Source organism: Lepus europaeus, chromosome 5 (assembly GCF_033115175.1).
Source record: "Lepus europaeus isolate LE1 chromosome 5, mLepTim1.pri, whole genome shotgun sequence".
Taxonomy (NCBI): domain Eukaryota; kingdom Metazoa; phylum Chordata; class Mammalia; order Lagomorpha; family Leporidae; genus Lepus; species Lepus europaeus.
The window spans coordinates 8,537,450-8,557,602 of record NC_084831.1 but is presented as its reverse complement, the minus strand read 5'-3'; the positions used below and the strand labels follow the sequence as shown (position 1 = coordinate 8,557,602).

Genomic DNA, 20,153 nt, shown 5'->3' with positions numbered 1-20,153 from the left:
CTCTCTCTCTAACTCTGCCTGTCAAAAAAAAAAAAAAAAAAAAATAAGTACTGTCTAGGGGCCGGTGTTGTGGCATAGTGGGTAAAGCCACTGCTTGCAGTGCCAGCATCCCATACAGGCACCAGTTTGAGTCCCGGCTGCTCCTCTTCTGATCCAGCTCTCTGCTATGGCCTGGGAAAGGAACAGGAGATGGCCCAAGTGCTTGGGTCCCTGTACCCACATGGGAGACCCAGAAGAAGTTCCAGGATCCTGACTGCGAATCAGTGCAGCTCTAGCCGTTGTGGCCAACCAGGGAGTGAACCACAGATGGAAGACCTCTCTTTCTCTCTCTCTCTCTTTTTTTTTTTTTTTTTTTTGACAGGCAGAGTGGACAGTGAGAGAAAGACAGAGAGAAAGGTCTTCCTTTGCCATTGGTTCACCCTCCAATGGCCACTGCGGCTGGTGCGCTGCAGCCAGCGCATCGCGCTGATCCGAAACCAGGAGCCAGGTGCTTCTCCTGGTCTCCCATGGGGTGCAGGGCCCAAGCACTTGGGCCATCCTCCACTGCACTCCCGGGCCACAGCAGAGAGCTGGCCTGGAAGAGGGGCAACCGAGACAGAATCCAGCACCCCGACCGGCACTAGAACCCGGTGTGCCGGTGCCGCAAGGTGGAGGATTAGCCTATTGAGCCGCGGCGCCGGCCCCTCTCTCTCTCTCTCTCTTTACCACTCCTTCTCTCTCTGCGTAACTCTTCCAAATAAATCAATCAATCAATCTTAAAAAAAAAAAAAAAAAAAAAAGAAGTGCTGTCTGGTCAGGTTGTAGCAGTCAGAAGACCTATGAAAAAATCCAAAGCTCTACTACTTTCTGCTTATGGCTACTTTGAGCAACTACCACCATTCCATGCGGTATGTGTTCATCTGTAACGCGGTGGTAGAAGCAGTAGCACTAGTAATAATAACAATAATAACAATACCATCTCCTTGGCTTCAGTCTTACTGAAAGGATCATAGACACATTCGTGCTGCAGGACAGAGGGTAAGAAAACTTCCCATAGGCTAGAAAGGCACAGGTCTTGGCTCAGCCTCATCAGGCATGTGAGTACGGTCAGTTTTCTCAGAACTTTTGTGTCTAACATTTCCCATTTGGATAAAGGAAATTCATCAGCCTTTTCATTCCATTTTAATCTATTTACATCGGATGTATGATAGTGAAAATTAATTCAAAGAGCCCAGAAACTACAGTTTGGAAATTCCAAGGACCAACACAAGGGAGTTAAAGTTGGGAATAAATGGAAAGCTGTTTGTACTTTACTTTTATGATGTTGTTTCCAACTGCTTATGTTTTAGTGTCTACAATGGTTTGGGACTGGTAGAAGATTACACATAAGAGGCATTGTTTTGGAGTGAAAATATAAATGTGAACTCCCAAATACAGTACTTTCTAAACTTCTGGCTAGGTCAGAGGAGGGAGGGAGGTCAGAGCTGTGGCTTGGCACATCAAGCCGCCACTTGCCACACTAGCATCCCATATTGGAGTGCTGGGTCGAGACCAGGCTGCTCTGCCTCCAATCCAGCTCCCTGTTAATATGCCTGGGAGGTCCTATAGCCCATCTGGGAGACCCGGATGGAGTTCCTGGCTCCTGGCTCGGCCTGGCTCAGTCCTGGATGTTGCAGCCATCTGGAGAGTGAACCAGTGGATGGAACATAGTCTCTCTCTCTCTTTCAAATAAATAAACAAATCAATCTTTTAAACAATGAAATGTCTGGCTTCAACAGTCACACATAATTCAACTTCAGTCAAGATTACTGACCATTCGCATCTATAAAATGTTCCTTAAAAGGCACATATGAAAATTAAATGAACAAGCACAGGCAAAGTTTCTGGTCCATATTTGACATACACTAGTTAATAAATGATAGCTATATTCTCATCCTTCTTGATTTTTAAGCATGATATTGATCAAGAAATTTCCTCTTACTCTTAAGAAAACACTTTGATTTAGCTTTTCTTCAAAAATGGAGACAGACTTTTATATATAAGGCACAAGGAACTAAAGAAAAATAAAACAAGTTTCTAAACAGAGGCTGTCCTGACCTTTTATTGCCAAGAATTAGAATCTGATCTGTCCTTTAGATACAAAGATGGATTATAGTTCATCTCACCTTCTGTTTGTCATGATTTTTTAAAAAGGCCAAATGCTGGCCGGCGCCGCTGCTCACTAGGCTAATCCTCTGCCTGCGGCACCGGCACCTTGGGTTCTAGTCCCAAGTCGGGGTGCTGGCTTCTGTCCTGGCAGCTCCTCTTCCAGTCCAGCTCTCTGCTGTGGCCCGGGAAGGCAGTGGAGGATGGCCCAAGTGCTTGGGCCCTGCACCCTATGGGAGACCAGGAGGAAGCACCTGGCTCCTGGCTTCGGATTGGTGCAGCACGCTGGCCGTAGCGGCCATTTGGGGGGTGAACCAACGGAAGGAAGACCTTTCTCTCTGTCTCTCTCTCTCTTTGTCTAACTCTGCTTGTCAAAAAAAAAAAAAAATTAAAAAGGCCAATGCTGATATGACTTCCAAAGTGTAGAGAGGGGATGTGTCATTGTGCCCTTGGCAGGTGACCAGGCTGCTGAAGCAGGTCACTCAGTTCTTTTCCTGACCACGCTTATACTTGGATAGGAAACCAACACTCTTTGGGAAACAAAGATTTTTCTGTCTTTTTCAACTTAGCAACTAAATACACTTTCTACCCCAGACTGCGGTTTCTGAAGACAAAGTAAATTCCTCGGAAACACGACGTGTCCAGGTCTGAGTACATAACTCAGCAACCTCAAACTTAACTGAAATAGGAAATCAAGACAAGCTTTGAATTTTTTCAATTTTTCTGTTTCAGTGGTGGTGGTGTCCCCTGCTGCTCTTCTTCTGGCTACTGAACAGGTTGACTGGGGAGGAAGAGGGGGAAGCTAAACCCCGCTCGCCTGGCTGCTTCCCAAGCAAGGCTGCTACACAGGTAGGAGAGCACTGCCGAGACCTTTTTGGTCACTCGGAATTTTCCCGCCATCACTTCACCCCTTCCCATGAAACACACTACTGATGCACCCAGATATGTCAGATTTTCCCAAGTTAGGATGGCTCAACCAGCTTCTAAAATTTGCCTCCTAAGACTAAAGGAACCATTGTAGTATTTAAGGTTATTGGAAAAAAATACAACCAAAAAAATTCTGAGTCCCTTCTCTACGTACAATAACTTGAATGTACCTCCTCTTGGCTGGAAAAGAAATCCCTCAGGTGAGTTATTCAGGATCAAAGTCCTTTTGAAAACAGAAAACACTGCACTCCCTAAGGGATGGATCACTGTCTGAAGTGCATTTCAGTTAACCTAAACTTTTGTGCCCACTTAAAATATACTAAAACCCCAATGCTTACGGGAAGGCATAGCCTGTACTTGCTTAGAGCTACATGGAAAAGCTATTATGGGGATAATCAGCTGAACTATAAAATGGAGCAGTCCTACATAATGACAAAAACAGACACAGTCATAAGTGGCCTTCTTTTCTCCGGAATCCATGCAGGCACTCAACTCTGCGCTTGTTGTGCAGAGATGAAACTCTTGCCCTGAGTAAGCTGAGCTTAATCTTGTTTGAGCCTTATAACTATGCTGCCTACAAAACCAACACACACACACTGTTCATTACGCAACAGGCAGTTAGCCCCTCAGCCCCCACAGGACCACAGCACCCAGGACGGACTGGCTGAGAGCTGTGTGTGCAGGGACACGGTCGGGCTCCACGGGCTCACTGCTGGGCCTGGCTCTGCTCGCCAGGGACGGCGCTGGTGAAAGGTTCTCTTGGACGGAATGAGGCTTATCTGCACACTTCTGCCCCAGCGGAGAACAAAGAAACAGAACAAAATGCGATGTCAAGTCCTAGCGAGATTTTCTCTTGAACAATCTAAACAGTCTAAATTCCCCTCCGTTTGCTTGGATCCTCCATTTTCCTAAAATCTATAAAAGTTCATTCTGAGACTAGTAGGGCTTTTGGGTTTTCCTGCTGTTTTTATTTGCTAATACACAGAGGTATGCCTAGAATAACTCTCAGAAGTATACTGAAAGCTTGGAGTACAGGAGGGTCAGGGACTGGCTCTGCAGTTGCCTGGCTGACAGTAAGCAAGTCCCCTGACCGCTCTGGACCTCGGTTTCCTCATTTATATAACAAGGTTAACAACGCCTATCCTAGCTACAGTTATCTGAAGGCCAAATGCTATCATCTGAGTAGAACTGCATTTCCCATGAGGCACCTGAGGGCTGCTCTGTGACAAGGATGACACAATAGTACCAACTACCAGCTAGCAAGAGGGTCAAAACAACAAGCTCTGGTGGGAATGTAGCAGAAACTGACGTTTTATATTCTCTGTGACCTGGAAGAAAGCCTTACGCATACAATGGAAAAGTATCATGTAAGAAAACAGAAACAAGGCCGGCGCCGTGGCTCAACAGGCTAATCCTCCGCCTTGCGGCGCCGGCACACCGGGTTCTAGTCCCGGTCGGGGCACCGGTCCTGTCCCGGATGCCCCTCTTCCAGGCCAGCTCTCTGCTGTGGCCAGGGAGTGCAGTGGAGGATGGCCCAAGTGTTTGGGCTCTGCACCCCATGGGAGACCAGGATAAGCACCTGGCTCCTGCCATCGGAACAGCGCGGTGCGCCGGCTGCAGCGCGCTACCGCGGCGGCCATTAGAGGGTGAACCAACGGCAAAAGGAAGACCTTTCTCTCTCTCTCTCTCTCTCTCACTGTCCACTCTGCCTGTCAAAAATTTAAAAAAAAAAAAAAAAAAAAAAAAAAAAAAAAAAAAAAAAAAAAACCAGAAACAAGTCTCTTGGAATATTACCTGAACTTGAATTCAAATCCATCTCTGTTGTTTATGGTTGTGTGACCTTGACAATGTTATTAACTTCTCTGTTTCCTGATTTGCAGAACAGAAATTAACACACACAAGACAATGTGTATAGAGGGTCTGCCACCAGGTCTGGCAAACAGAAGGTATTCAATAAACACATGAGTCAGCAGGCACAGTGTTTTGAACCCGTTCTTATGCTTTCTCCTATGAAGAATGTTTTCACCAAGAAATAACACAAAAAACGATTAGGTCTTTACCCAATTCTTAAGAAACAAAACTGGTTGAAGACAATAAAACAATGGCTTGGGGCCGGTGCTGTGGCTCACTTGGTTAATCCTCCGCCTGCGGCACTGGCATCCCATGTGGGCACCGGGTTATGGTCCCAGTTGCTCCTCTTCCAGTCCAGCTCTCTGCTATGGCCCAGGAGGGCAGTGGAGAATGCCTTAAGTGCTTGGGGCTCTGCAACCGCCTGGGAGACGAGGAAGAACCACCTGGCTCCTGGCTTCGGATCGGCGCAGCGCCAGCCGTGGCGGCCATTTGAGGGGTGAACCAACAGAAGGAAGACCTTTCTCTCTGTCTGTCTCTCTCACTGTCTATAGCTCTACCTGTCAAATAAATAAATTTTTTTAAAAATGGCTAATACAACATAGAAAATATATATTAACTAAAGACCAGTAGAAAATTCACACCTCTTTGACAAAAAATTTAGGTATGCAAAATTTGAGCTAAAAAACTGGGGCTTGGAGGAAATACTCAAAAACACTACAAAGCAAAAGAGGAAGACATAAGCCTACTCTACAAATGTAAAAGTTATCAGTAAAATTAACTGTAGCAAATAATGAATAAGGAATTCTAATTCCTGTGAACAACAACTGACCATGATGAAAATCACTTCAGCCCAAAGCAGGGGAAATTATTAAAATATTTGTATTCATACACACAGAATCAAAACATACCTGGGATCAAAAAGGTACCCAGGATCAAAAGCATCCTATATTGACTTGATAAAGGCACAAAGAGATGGATGGAAAGTGGGACAGACTAGAGCAGAGGTTCCATTAGTGACGATCAAAAGAGCTCCTCTCCTTTGCTGGAGGAAATTAAGTGTGCTGTTGGCTTTCTTCCCTTAGGAAGAGCAGATGACAGCTGTGCAGAGCAAACACGGAGTCTACAGGGGCAGGAAACAGAATGGAATCACTTGCTCTATGGTTAACTTCTGAGACGGTCTTAATTTAAGAAGAAGTCTTACTTCTGCGAACGTGTCACAAATAACTGCAGATATCAGCAAAGTTAGAATCTGCATAAGCAAGGGAATTTGTTCAACAGGGCGCCTGCCCAGCTCTCCAGCTTCGAAGGAGGTTAGAGGGCTTCCAGAGAGCACACTTGTGCAGATCACACTCAGAAACCCCTCTGACAAGTTTGAAACTTGCTGGACTGTCCTTCTTTTAAAGCAATCACATTCCTGTAAAGAATTCAAGAAACCACTCTCTTGCCTTGGCCTCAGGAGTGGCATCAGCTCTTTGAGGTTCCGCTGAGGCAAGATCCAACAGGAGGGTCATGGGACATGTGCTCACAGAGCGGCAGCCAACCCCCAATTCCTATCACCCCAGACCTAGAATCAGCAAGCTGGGTTCTGGGGATTGGGGATGAGACGGAGAGCAAAGAGAGACAGAGGGGTCAAAAAGGCACAGGCTGTTTCCTAATTATATTTCCTTAAGGCTAATATTAAATAACAGTTCAAAATTTAAAGAGAAATTCTAGAAGTGGATATGTTATAGATCTTACATTAAAAATTTGCTGTGAATAATTCAAAACATCAATCCATAGATGACTATGACTTCTTATGTGACAGAATGAACTCTAACTTGCCACTGGATTTTCACATACTTCATGTTTTTCACTTCTCACCTCAGTGGGATGGAGAGAACTGCCACCACTCACCTTTTCATACATGCAAAAAACAAAATGCTCAAATGGAGGAAAAGACTGTTTGAGGTAGGAACAGGATCATAGGCCTGGTGCCCTAACTAGCAGTGCAAGGTCCTCTCGATGCACAAGCTCTATGCCTGTAATCATGGTTTATGATCACTTGGAGGAATGAACCCGAGAATCCAAAAACAGAACTCACCCCAGGAAAATACACATACGTACCACACTTATAATCAATTTAAGCGGTTTACAGAGTCCCTCTACTCTGCTCAAAGCCCATGGAACGAGGTTAAGCCCTATGGTGCCCTCTACTCTGCTCAAAGCCCATGGAACGAGGTTAAGCCCTATGGTGTTTGCAGCAAAAGTGGGGCAGCTGGCCGGGGCCCAGTGAGTGAGTGCAGTTCTAGCTTCCTGGGCCCTTTTTAAATCACTCAGACTCAGACACTCTTGAAAGGAACACTTCCCACAGGCCAAGAGTTGATTACTGTGGTCATTTGCACTTCCTTAAACTCCACTTGTGTGCAAAGAGAAGCAAACAAAACATTCCCCCAAAGCAACATTAAAGGTCTGATTTCAACCCACAGAACTTTAAGAACATGGAGACTTATTAGCCCAAGCACACATGCAGAATCATGGAACGACCCTCTGAGTGGGGTGGTCAGTGGACGGTCTCCACCACTTCCATTTCAAGTGGCACTTTTAAGTCTCTTTGCTTTATCACCTTACAGATAATATGGATTAATTTCTATAACACATCTGGAGTTCTTTGCATCAAATCAATCATACAACTACCGCTCTCAGAGCAGCCTGTAAGTCCAATATTGATTAGCTTACTCGAAGCAATACAAACACATGAAGAAGGACCCCAACAACACTGGGAGCCAGGTTCTTATTTGAGATGACTTGGGCCCTGGAAAGCAGTATCCTTATGCAAATCCAAAGACAATATACAGCATGATATCCAATAATATGCATGATCACTGTCACCAGGCCTTCATACAGAACCCAGAGTGAGGAAGGTGGGGCAGCAAATACGGAGGACTCCACCCAGTTTTCCCACCCAACTTGTATACTTATGCTGACCCTCCAGCTTCAAAAATTCCTGTGTTCCAGGAATCCAGGGAGGTTTTGCAAACAAAGGAGAAGAAAAGGCCAATCATGTTCACCAGTGCGTTACAGGGAGACACAGGAGAAACCCAAAAAGGTCTCTCACAGCTGAGAAATGAGAAGCTAACTCAGAGTGAGTTAACAGCTTCTTCATTCTCCTCCAGAAGGTTAACTGCGGAGGTTTCCTAACAGCCAGAGTGGCCCACGTGGGAGACTTCACACTCAGTGCCCACGACGCTCCTCCTCGGTAGTGTGAAGTGTGCTGGCTTTCATTTCAAGGGCCCTAACGGTTTCCGCTGGCTCAGATCTTAATGCAAATATTACAAAGTTATAACCCATTTCTCTTTTTACTTTGTATTCTGCAAGATGTCCACAATGTCTTCTATCATCTTCTCCTACAGTAATCCTGTAAAGTGGCCCCATTTCTACTCCAGGTTGAGGGAGGCCTCTGAACAAAGCACAGCATATTCATTTTTCAAATTACAGTAAAGCCTAGTGGTACAAAAACAAATAAATCATACAACCAAGGAGACTTTCCTATGTTGATTAGAATCTAATAAAGCTAATAAGATTTACTGGGCATCCACAGCTAAATATTTAATCACGTTTGTCTACATCAAGTGCAGCGGCGGCAGAGTCTATGCCACCAAGGTGATGGTTTCTGCTGCACCAGGGGTAAAGGTCAAGGGCAGCATAAGAAATAAGTCGAGGCAGAGATGTGTGCATTCCACCACTTAGAGACCATCTGCTTCCAAACTGTGATTTAAAGTCTCTTTTGCCTCTACTCTTTACTCACTTTCTAAAAGCGAGTTTTTGCCTATTTTTTTAAAGATTTATTTTGTATTTATCTGAATGATAGATGGAAAGAGAGAGAGAGAGAGAGAGAGATCAATCTTCCATCTGCTGGTTCACTCCCCAGATGGTCACAATGGCCAGGGCTGTGCCAGGCTGAGGCTGGAGCCAGGAGACCTGGAGCTTCTGGGTCTCCCACATGGGTGCAAGCACTTGGGCCATCTTTCAGTGCTTTCCCAGGCACATTAGAAGGGAGCTGGACCAGAAGTGGAGCAGCTAGGTCTCAAAATGGCACCCATATGGGATGCTGGGACCACAGGCAGTGGCTCAACCCACTATGCCACAACACCGGCCCCAGCTTTGCCTATTTTAAACCACAAAGCCAAACAGCACATTTTTGGTCTGCTTCACTAACACCCCAGTATTGAAAAAAAAAATAATAATCTGACAAGAGAACTAGCATCTCTAGAAAACATTTAGAAGAAAGGAACGAATCCGCAGCTTCCAGGCATGACCAGTAATGCCACACGTGTGATGTACAGTGCCACTCAACTCCACCTTCCCACCCACTCTTCAGCAGAATGCCTGCAGAGCAAACCTTACCAAGCTTCAAGCTTTTCAAACTTTATCAAGCCACTCTCACCTTCCATAGTCCCACAAAAATGCATCCATGGTCGCACCACACAGATGCTCCAGGAGCTTTCTCACATCCAGCATCCATCTCTCTAAGAAAAGTCTGTTGAGTTGTTAGGAGGAAGAAAGTGGAGCTCTCTGAGCCCCATCACAGGTTATCAAATAGCAGACACCTCCAACTACCGTTGCCTTTTCCAGTTTCACATGTAAAACCGGCTCCTACTGGACAATAAATAAACGCCCATGGAAAAGAGCCAGCGAACAGAAAGCCCACCGGCTGCAACCTCACACTGCTGGACTCAGAGGAACTGAAGAACAGTGATGCCACAGAAGACTGCATTGCCTTCTGCACAGTCGATGGGAGCTGTGGGGATTAACTGGGAGATTTCGGGCAGGATAAGGCCCACGATGCAACTTTGTTTTGGAAAGGGAGTTCACTTTGGAGGCACTGTGGAAGATGCCATCAGGTCCAAGGGGTCAGGAAGCTACTGCATTGATCAAGTAAGAGATGAGCACAGCCTGGATGGAGGCAAAGGGAATGTAAAGTGAGAAATGCTTTAGGGGCCAGCATCGTGGACCAGTGGGGAAAGCCACCATCTGCGATGCTGGCATCCCAAATGGGTGCTGGTTCATGTCCCAGCAGCTCCACTTCCGATCCAGCCTGGGGAAAAGCAGTGGAAGGTGGTGCAAGAGCCTGGGCTCCTGTACCCATGTGGGCGACCTGGATGAAGCTCCTGGCTTCAGGCTGGCCCAGCCCTGGTGGCTGCAGCCACTTGGGGAGTGAACCAGCAGATGGAAGAACTCTCTGTCTCTCCCTCTCTCTGTCTATAGCTCTGCCTTTCAAATAAATAAATACATCTTAACAGAAAAAAGAAAAGAAATGCTTTAGTGGAGTGCTCAGTATCCTTGGTGACAGATTTCTGGAGGTGAGGGGACAGCAAGGCAGGGGACAGTAAAACAAAGGCTGTGACCGCCACTTCTCACAGCCTAGGCACTGCCAGATCTTGGTGACGTAGCAGGCTCATGAGGGCACGTCTGACTGAGCTTCACCATTAGTGTACCTTCTTACCTTGGCTGCAGAGTTTGACACTCCGTGTGTAACGTTTCTGATAAGGCCTCCAACATTCCCATACTTTATCAGTCCAGTCACACCTTCAGATACATCATTCAACAGCCCCATGGGATTGCCAAGAAAATCCACTGATCCCAGGATACGAGCTGCCTGGCTGAGGAGCTCCTGTCAAATTGAGAAGGGAGAGGAAAATCCAATCAGCAACCATTTACACTGGCAGCTACCAGCGTCCCCAGTAAAACGGTTCAAACTGTCCTTCATCCCCATTACGACCAACAGCTGCCTCTCAGACTGCAGCTACTGCAAAACCATCTCCTGTCCTTTCTGCCCACCCCACACTCTTCCAAGTGTGCACATCCCAGAGACTGCTTACATGCCTTGGTAATACTTTTCAAAGCCAATTAAAAGAATAAAAACAGTGATGAAATAAGAGAAATTCTTCATGAGTATTTATTAGAACATACATCACACTCTCCATCACTCCTACAAAGAGAGGATTAGTCAGGTGCAGGGAGAGTTTTAAAAGGAAAATGAGGATGGAGGGTAGACTTGTCACTCCTCTCAGACAGGAGGGCTGGGGACCTCAAGAGAGCCTGGTCACACGTGTCAAGCAGCAGGCCACTTTTCTTGCATCCTAACTGCTTGATTCCAGCCTCCAGGGGTAGCACTCCGCTCACAGCTCAGAGGAAACACCACCAGTTAAGACAGTCAAGGAAAAAATGAGGGAGGGAAGAGCAAACAGGAATAGAACATATTTTAATTCCAAAAGCTAGTACATTTGATACAAGCGTCACACCTATCTATTAATCAAATAACATGCTGTGGTATACATTCTGGTCTTTACAATCAATCATAAATACAAAATAGAAAACGTCCAACTTGATTAAAAGAAAAATTCGAGTTTGGAGCTGGCATTATGGCATAGTGGGTAAAGCCGACATCTGCCGCACTAACATCCCATATGGGTGCCAGTTTGAGTCCCGGCTAATCCACTTCAGATCCAGATCCCTGCTAATGTGCCTGGGAAAGCAGCAGAAAATGGCTCAAGTGTTTGGGTCCCTGTAGCCACGTGGGAGACCAGGATGGCTTCAGCCTGGCCCAGCTCCAGCCATTATGGCCATTTGGGGGGTGAAGCAGCAGATGAAGATCTCTCTCTCTCTTTCTCTTTTTCTCTTTCTCTCTCTCTCTCTCTCTTTCTCTCTCTAACTCTGCCTTTCAAATTAAATAAATAAATCTTTAAAAAAAAACAAACCCTCAAGTTCAAGAGCAGGATTGGATTGGAGAACACTGTGCAGATGCTGACAGCAGGCCTTGTAAATGAGGAGCTCACGTTGTTTGAGTTGTTACTAAAGCATCAAGTGAAGCACTAAGAGTTGTGACCAACCTAGCAGAAGCACCCAAGACGAGCTCTGAGGGACAAGACAAACGCACTGTCTCAGGATTTTCATGATCTGTATGAGCATCAGGGGAAGGAACCTAACCCAGAACAACAGCACTAAAATGTTTAACTCTCTCAGCAGCGATGTCTCGGTAACCAAGATTTCCAAACAGCCAAAACCAACGTTCCAGTTGCGCACCAGTCACAAAACCCTTCCTCAAAGCTCACCTCCTGGAAGTGTTTGAGAATATCATTGATGATGAACTCCTTAGTCTCATAGGGATGTACTCGAGTGAATGGATCCAGGTTAATTACAGCATCTTCAAACCGAATCAGTGGAAATCCCAAGGTGCTTTTTAAGGCCTAGTTAGGGAAGAAAGAAAATGACATTCTTTAGCCATATGATGTTTTTCCATGGTACTGTGATTCTGGATTCCATCATAAGTCATGTTAAGTTTCCAATGAGGGTCAAGGTTTTGATATTTATAAATATTTTCCCTATAATTACAAAAGTAAAATAGTAGGAATACATGCATACATACCACACAGTACCCAAAGTCACAGATATCACATAGAAAAAAAAGGTGGGGCCAGAGCTGCAGCACAGTAGGCTAAGCCTTCACATGTGGCACCAGGTTCCAATACGGGCACCAGTTCATGTCCCAACTGCTCCTCTTCCCTTCCAGCTCTTGGGTTATGGCCTGGGACAGCAGTAGAAGATGGCCCAAGTGCTTGGGCCCCTGCACCCGTGTGGGAGACCCAGAAAATGCTTCTGGCTCCTGGCTTCAGATCAGCCCGGCTCCAATAGCTGTGGCCACTTTGGAAATGAACCAGCAAATGGAAGACCTTTCTCTCTGTCTCTCCCTCTCTCTGAAACTAACTCTACCTCTCAAATAAATAAAAAATATCTTATAAAAAAAAACTTCATAGCATAATTCCTTTTGATCTGTTTTACATCTGTGCTTCTCATGTTTTTTTTTTTTTTTTATTTTTTAAAAAGATTTATTTCTTTGACAGCTAGAACTACAGAGAGAAAGGGAAAGACAGGGAGGGAGGTCCTCTCGTTTGCTGGTTCACTCCCCAAATGACCAGATCAGCCAAGGCTGGGCCAGGCCGAAGCCAGGAGCTCCATCCAGGTCTCCCATGTGGCAGGTAGGGGCCCAAGCAGTTGGACTATCTTTTGCTGCTTTCCCAGGTACATTAGCAGAGAGCTGGATTGGAAGTGGAACACAAATTGGCACCCATATGGGATGCCACGCCACAGTGCAGGCCCCATTCCTGTTTTACTCTTTGATCAATGGATACCCTAGTGTGGACAACAGTGTGACCACCAGCAGATGAGAGAGCACAGGGTAAGGCAGTCCTTCCTGACGTGCAGGCTCCAGTCACCACCCCTGCCCTTCTTGCAATAACCACTATCGTGACTTCTATCACAGCAGATCAGTTTTCTTACTTTGAATTTTGTATAAATGATAACTATGTACTTGGTTGTATGTGATTTTTCTTTTTAAATATTTATTTATTTATTTATTTGAAAGGCAGAGTTACAGAGAGGCAGAGGCAGAGAGAAAGAGAGGTCTTCTATACACTGCTTTACTCCCCAAATGACCACAATAGCCAGAGCTGGGCTGATTTGAAGCCAGGAGCCAGGAGCTTCTTCTGGGTCTCTCACGCGGGTGCAGGGGCCCAGGTACTTGGGCCATCTTATACTGCTTTTCTAGGCCATAGCAGAGAGCTGGATTGGAAGTGGAGCAGCTGGGACTAGAACCGGCGCCCATATGGGATGCTGGCATTGCAGGCGGCAGCTTTACCCGCTACGCCACAGCGCTGGCCTCTGTATGTGATTTCTTATAGACAACATTATATATATGAGTCACTGGGTTGTTGAATATAGCTGAACACTATCCATTTTCATTTGTGCATTGTACAAAGAAAGCACAATATACTATTACTGTTGATGAAAAGTTGGGCTGTTTCAAATTTTTGACATTGATAATGCTGCTAGGAATATTCTTAGGCTGTCTTTTGGGGAACATTTATATGCATTTTTTTGGACAACTACCCAGCGGTGGAATTGCTGGATCATAAAAAAGACACTCAACCTTAGCATATACTACCAGACAGTCTAACAAAGTGGCTGAAACAATTTACCCTCCCTTGAGCAATCTACACACTTTGCTGTTATTGTACATCCTCATTAATACTTGGTACAGATAATTTTTTAAAGCATATATTCTGATGTGTGCATAATAGTATCTCACTATGGTTTTAATGTCCATTTGCCTGTTGAAAGATGGGATTAAGGACCTTTTAACATGCATACTGGTCATCTGATGTTTTTATGTGTGTGATGTGCCAATTCAAGTCTTTCTGCTGGTTTTTGTCTTTTTTTTCTCATTGCTTTACAGGAGATTTTCCTTATGTATTCTGAATACAAGTCCTCTGTTGAACAGACATGCTGCAAATTTCTTCTGCCATTCGTCTTCCTACTCTTTAAATGGTGTCTGTATGATCAGACATTATTAGTGTTGAGAAAATCCACTCTATCAATCATTTTCTTTATCAGAAGAGTCTTCTGTGTCCTGGTTAAGAAACTGCAACTAAATCAAGGTCATGAAAAGATTTTCATATATTTACTTACAGAAATTTTACAGACTTTTATTAGACTTTCTATTTATGTACCACACGAAGACGCGATCAAGATTCATTTTCTCATCCGGCGCCTTGGCTCACTAGGCTAATCCTCCGCCTGCGGCACCGGAACCCCGGGTTCTAGTCCCGGTTGCTCCTCTTCCAGTCCAGCTCTCTGTTGTGGCCCGGGAGGGCAGTGGAGGATGGCCCAAGTGCTTGGGCCCTGCACCCGCATGGGAGACCAGGAGGAAGCACCTGGCTCCTGGCTTCGGGTTGGCACAGCGCACCGGCCGCAACGCGCCAGTTGTAGCGGCCACTTGGGGGGTGAACCAACAGAAAAGGAAGACCTTTCTCTGTCTCTCTCTCTCTAACTCTGCCTGTCAAAAATAAATAAATAAATAAAATTTAAAAAAAGATTCATTTTCTCCTGATCAATATCTAACTGACAAAGTCATACTGACTGAAAGACCATCGTTTCCTTGTGCAGTACAATGTAAATTCTGTCATAGCAAGTAATTGTTTTTGTTTGTCTGTTTCTCGATGCATCTTTCCATTTCATTTTGTTCTTCTTTGTAACAATAACATGCTGCCTGAATTACTGTTAGTTTTGTAGTAATTCTTGAAATCTTATAGTGTAAATTCTCCAACATTGTTATTTTTCTTCTTTGCATTTTTAACTGGATATAAATTTTTAGAAAGTCTGTCAATTGCCATAAAAATTGCTGGGATTTTTATCAGGATTGTATTGAGTCCATAGTTAATTGAGGAATAAGTCAACTACTTTACAACACTAAATTTCCCTGAGAATTAACATGGTTTAATGCCTTCGTCTATTGATGTCTCTTATTTCTCTGAACAACGTTTAGTTGTTTTCTACATCTTTTGTGGTCTACACTCCTGAATTAAAAATGGTCACAAATTCCTTGCATCCTCTACCGAGAGGTGAAGTTTGTTTCCCCCTCACGTGGACCTTCACTGGCCTTGTGATTGGCTTCAGCTAGTAGAACACAGAGTTAACACTGTGCAACTGCCGAGCCTAACCCTCAAGAGACCTTGGAGCTTCTGTTCTACTCTTGTTGATGTTTCCACCACGTCAAGATGCTGGGACTAGTTTCCTCATGAGAACCACAGGGAAAGACATTCTGCAGACAGCTGGCACCAACCACCGTGAGTGAGGCTGTGTTACGCCACTCATCTCAGTCACACTGCAACCACAGAGCAACCACAGCCAAGGCCAGCAGAAGAACCACCCAGCTAAGTCCAGCCCAAACTGAGGACTCCCAGAACTGGAACAAACAGAATGGTGTTCTTTAAAACCATTAAGTTTTGGGGTGGCTATTACATAGTAATAGATAATGATACAGTCTATATCATGTTTTCTTAAAGGTATAATAAAGGATATTCTTCAAATGCCCTAAACAGCACTCTGGCCTCAGAATCAGCCCTTAAGGCATTCAGATCTGGCTGAACAGACCAGCAAAGCATTCTAGCATGGAAAACCAAGACACTGGCAAAAAAAAGAAGGGGCCATCAAAGAAGGAGGTACCTTTCTCTGAAGGGAGGAGAGAACTTCTACTTTGCTTATAGTCCTATCTAAATACTGACAGAGTTCATAGACTCAAAAGGCTTCCACAGCCTTGGCAGCTCATGACAAGAGCCTTGGGTGATTACTGACATCATAAGTAAGAGTGTCAATTTCAACCTGCGCTGCAGCTCACTTGGCTAATCCTCCGCCTGCGGCACCGGCACTCTGGGTTCTAGTCCCGGCTGCGGCGCCGGATTCTGTCCCGGTTGCTCCTCTTCTAGTCCAGCTCTCTGCTGTGGCCTGGGAGGGCAGTGAAGGATGGCCCAAGTGCTTGGGCCCTGCACCCGCGTGGGAGACCAGGAGGAAGCATCTGGCTCCTGGCTTCAGATCGGCACAGCACGCCGGCCGTAGTGGCCATTTGGGGGGTGAACCAATGGAAGGAAGACCTTTCTCTCTGTCTCTCTCTCTCACTGTCTAACTCTGCCTGTCCAAAAAAAAAAAAAAAGAGTGTCAATTTCTAAATCAACAACAGGAGTCAGTGTACACTTGCTCCCCTTGTAGGACTTCTGTCCTTAATGTGTTGCACTATGAGAATTAACAGTAAAATTACTTTTCAAACAATACTTTATACTTTGTGTATCTGTGTGGGTGCAAATTGTTGAAATCTTTACTTAGTATAGAATTGGTCTTCTGTATATAAAGATAATTAAAAATGAATCTTAATGAATAATGGGATAGGAGTGGGAGTAGGAGATGGGATGGTTTGCGGGTGTGAAGGTGGTTATGGGGGGAAAACCACTATAATCCAAAAGTTGTACTTTCAAAATTATATTTATTAAATAAAAGTTTTCTATAAAATTAAATAAAGGATATCCTTCAGATGTTACTTTTCTCTATAATTATTACTGACACATAGAAACACAATTGATTTTTGTTCACCGTGTTCAGCGACCTTACTATATTTACCTGATCATTCTAGTAATTTATTTGTACATTCTTTTAAGTTACTGGTTACACAATCATGTTCCCTACAAATAATAATGTTTTCAGTTTCCTTTCCAATTCTTTCTTTTCTTTCTTTCTCTCTCCCCTCCCTCCTTTCCCTCTCTCCCTCCTCTAAATCTTGGGGCTGGCATTGTGGCATAATGGGGTATGGTTGCTATCTGCAACACTGGCATCCCATATGAGCGCTGGTTCATGTCCTGGCTGCTCCACTTTCAATCCAGCTCTCTGCTAATGGCCTGGGAAAAGCAGCGGAAGAGGGCCCAAGTGCTTGGGTCCCTGCCACCACGTGGGAGACCTGGAAGAAGCTTCTGGTTCCTGACTTCAGACTGGTTCCACCCTGGCCATTGTGGCCATTTAGGAAGTGAACAAGCAGGTGGAAGACCTCTCATTCTCTCTTTAATTTTGATTTTCAAGTAAATATATAAATAAATCTCTTTTATTGTTAAGGATTTATTTATGTATTTATTTGAAAGTCAGAGTTACACAGAGAGAGGAGAAGCATAGAGAGCAAGTGCGAGAGCGAGAGAGAGGTCTTCCATCCACTGGTTCACTTCCCAATTGGCCACAAAGGCTGGAGCTGTGCCGATTCAAAGTCAGGAACCAGGAATGTCTTCCAGGTCTCCCACGTGGGTGTAGGGGCCCAAGAAAGTGGGACATCTTCTACTGCTTTCCCAGGCAAAATCAGAGAGCTAGATTGGATTTGGAGCAGCCGGGACTTGCACCGGTGCTGTGCCCATCTGGGATGCCAGCACTTCAGGTGGCAGCTTTACTCACTATGCCACGGCGCTGGCCCCATAAATAAATCTTTAAATCTTATTGCACTTGCTAGGATTTCTAGCATAACAGTGAACAAAAGTGGTGAAAATGGGCTTCTTTCCCTTATCTCAACATTGGGTATGACGTTTCCTGTTGCTTTTTTATAGGTACACCTCATCATATTAAGGCAATTTTTTTATACTCTTAGCTTGCTGAACATTAATCTTAAATGGATGTTGAATTTTTCAATGGTTTTTCTATATTTATTAAAATAATATTTTTCTTCTCTCATGCTGATAAAGTGAATTATTCAATTTATTTGCAAATGATAAACTAAACTTGTATTCTTAGAATAAATCATATCTTGTTATGACATATCTTTGTTATAGATTTCTATTTTGATTTACTAATATTTTGTTCAATTTCATTTTTCTAAGTTCATGAAAAAGTATTGGTCTGTACTTTATTATTTGGTTATTTTACATTAGAATTTTCTGGTAAACTTGAATACATTGTTATTTTAAATTTTGCATCTGAAAAAACCAACATCCTACTTATCTGTGGGCATGTTTCTACTGTCTGTTTTTTCTCTTTGTCCTCTCTCTCTTAGTAGGTCTATTAATTTGTGATTGAATGCAACATTTTATATGAAAACTTATACAGGTGAGTCTTCAGCTTCTGGTAAGGCAATTAGATTAAGAAGCATAATGCCTTAGTCCAAATGAATTTGGATTTTCTAAAAGATGGGCTTCAATCTTTGTAAGTCTTAGTCCATTTCCATTATTGTAAGGCCTGGTATAGCCCTTTAGGTATCTCAACTGAAAACCAATGCTATCTCTCTACTTTCAATTTCCCCAGCACCAAAAAAATTAATTAAAGTTCTTTTGCCACATCTTGTGTGGCTTCCCTTAGACCAGATCATTTAGAAACTGACAAACGCCTCAGGAAACACAAAAGGTAAGACTATTAAAATCTATTCTGTGGGCGTGCTGGTGCTGTGGTGCAGCAGGTTAAAGACCAGGACTGAAGCGCCGACATCCTATACAGGCACCGGTTCTAGTCCTGGCTGCTCCTCTTCTGATCCAGCTCTCTGCTATGGCCTGGGATAGCAGCAGAGGATGGCCGAAGTCCTTTGGCCCCTGCACCCACGTGGGAGACCCGGAAGAAGCTCCTGGCTTCGGATGGGTGCAGCTCTGGCTGTTGCAGCCATCTGGGGAGTGAACCGGCAGATGGAAGACCTCTCTCTCTCTCTCTGTCTCTACCTCTCTCTGTAACTCTTTCAAATAAATAAAATAAATTAAAAAAAAAAAAAGAAATCTATTTTGTGGCTGTCCCTTCTCTGTAAATTGGCCCCTCCATCACCACCTGTCTTACTAACAGTAAAGTCTAACTTTTGCTTTGCTGGCTCCATGAGATTGCCAAAAACTTTACTTGGATTTTCTGCCTTTTAGCATCTACTTCCTGTTTGTCATCTTTACCTTTCTCCCCTAAACACTTACAGAGCTGAAAAAGTCTCAAAAAAAAAAAAAAAGTTTAAATTTGAGGCTCACCTTACCAAGTTTCTCTGTTCTCACAAATCTCCCTCAAGTCCTGCCTGTCTTGGTAGCTTCCCAATGGCATCAAACAGACTTACAGCCTTTCCCTGGCCTCCTACCTAGCTTTCTTGAAGTTCTCATCTGGTTTGGGTCCACCATAAGTTGACAATTTCTATCTACAGATCTATTTTTTGATTTTTATTTAACATGATTGTTATTTCAAGCTGTTTAGAAGGCATGGAAAACACTCTTCTTTACTGCATGTGAAGTAAACATTTACAAGCTATGATATCAGTCAATCTCTGGTCCACCTGGAATATGTTCTTATGTGGAGCATCAAGCATAAATATAATTTTATATTTTCTATACTGCTACCTAATCTAATAGCATTATTAAAGTCTATATACTCCCCATTGAATTACAATATTTTTATTATAGATTAAAATTTCATGTAGAACTTAATGGAATTTCTATTGTTTCTCACTAATTGTCAATATTTTTGTGTGTATTTTCAGAAGCTAATAGCCTGGGAAAAGCAGCACAAAATGGCCCAAGTACCTGGATTCAGCCTGGCCTAGTCCTGACTGTTGCAGCCACCTGGGGAGTGAACCAGCAGATGAAAGATATCTTTCTCTCTCTCTCTGTAACTCTGACTTTCAAACAAATAAGTAAATCTTTTTTTTTTTTTAAGATTTTATTTATTTATTTTAGGGAGTTACAGACAGTGAGAGGAAGAGACAAAGCTCTTCCATCCATTGGTTCACTCCCCAAATGGCCACAATGGCTGGAGCTAGGCTGATCTGAAGCCAGGAGCCAGGTGCCAGGAGCCTCCTCTGGGGACCAAGACATCTTCTACTGCTTTCCAAAGCCATAGCAGAGAGCTGGATTGGAAGAGGAACAGCCAGGACTAGAACTGGTGCCCATATTGGCTGCCGG

At 44.1% G+C, this 20,153-nt stretch overlaps 1 protein-coding gene across 4 annotated transcripts in view; it reads right to left on the bottom strand.

Moving 5' to 3' along the window:
* Nucleotides 1-20,153, bottom strand: part of VPS13D (vacuolar protein sorting 13 homolog D) — a 275,909-nt gene that overhangs the window by 87,472 nt on the left and 168,284 nt on the right. For all 4 annotated transcript variants that reach the window (XM_062190461.1, XM_062190458.1, XM_062190460.1 and 1 more), the window contains 2 exons: nucleotides 11,994-12,128; nucleotides 10,385-10,552 (listed from right to left, as the gene is read on the bottom strand). In XM_062190461.1, coding sequence (XP_062046445.1) covers nucleotides 10,385-10,552; nucleotides 11,994-12,128 — 303 coding nt within the window. The remainder of the gene's footprint in view (nucleotides 1-10,384; nucleotides 10,553-11,993; nucleotides 12,129-20,153) is intronic.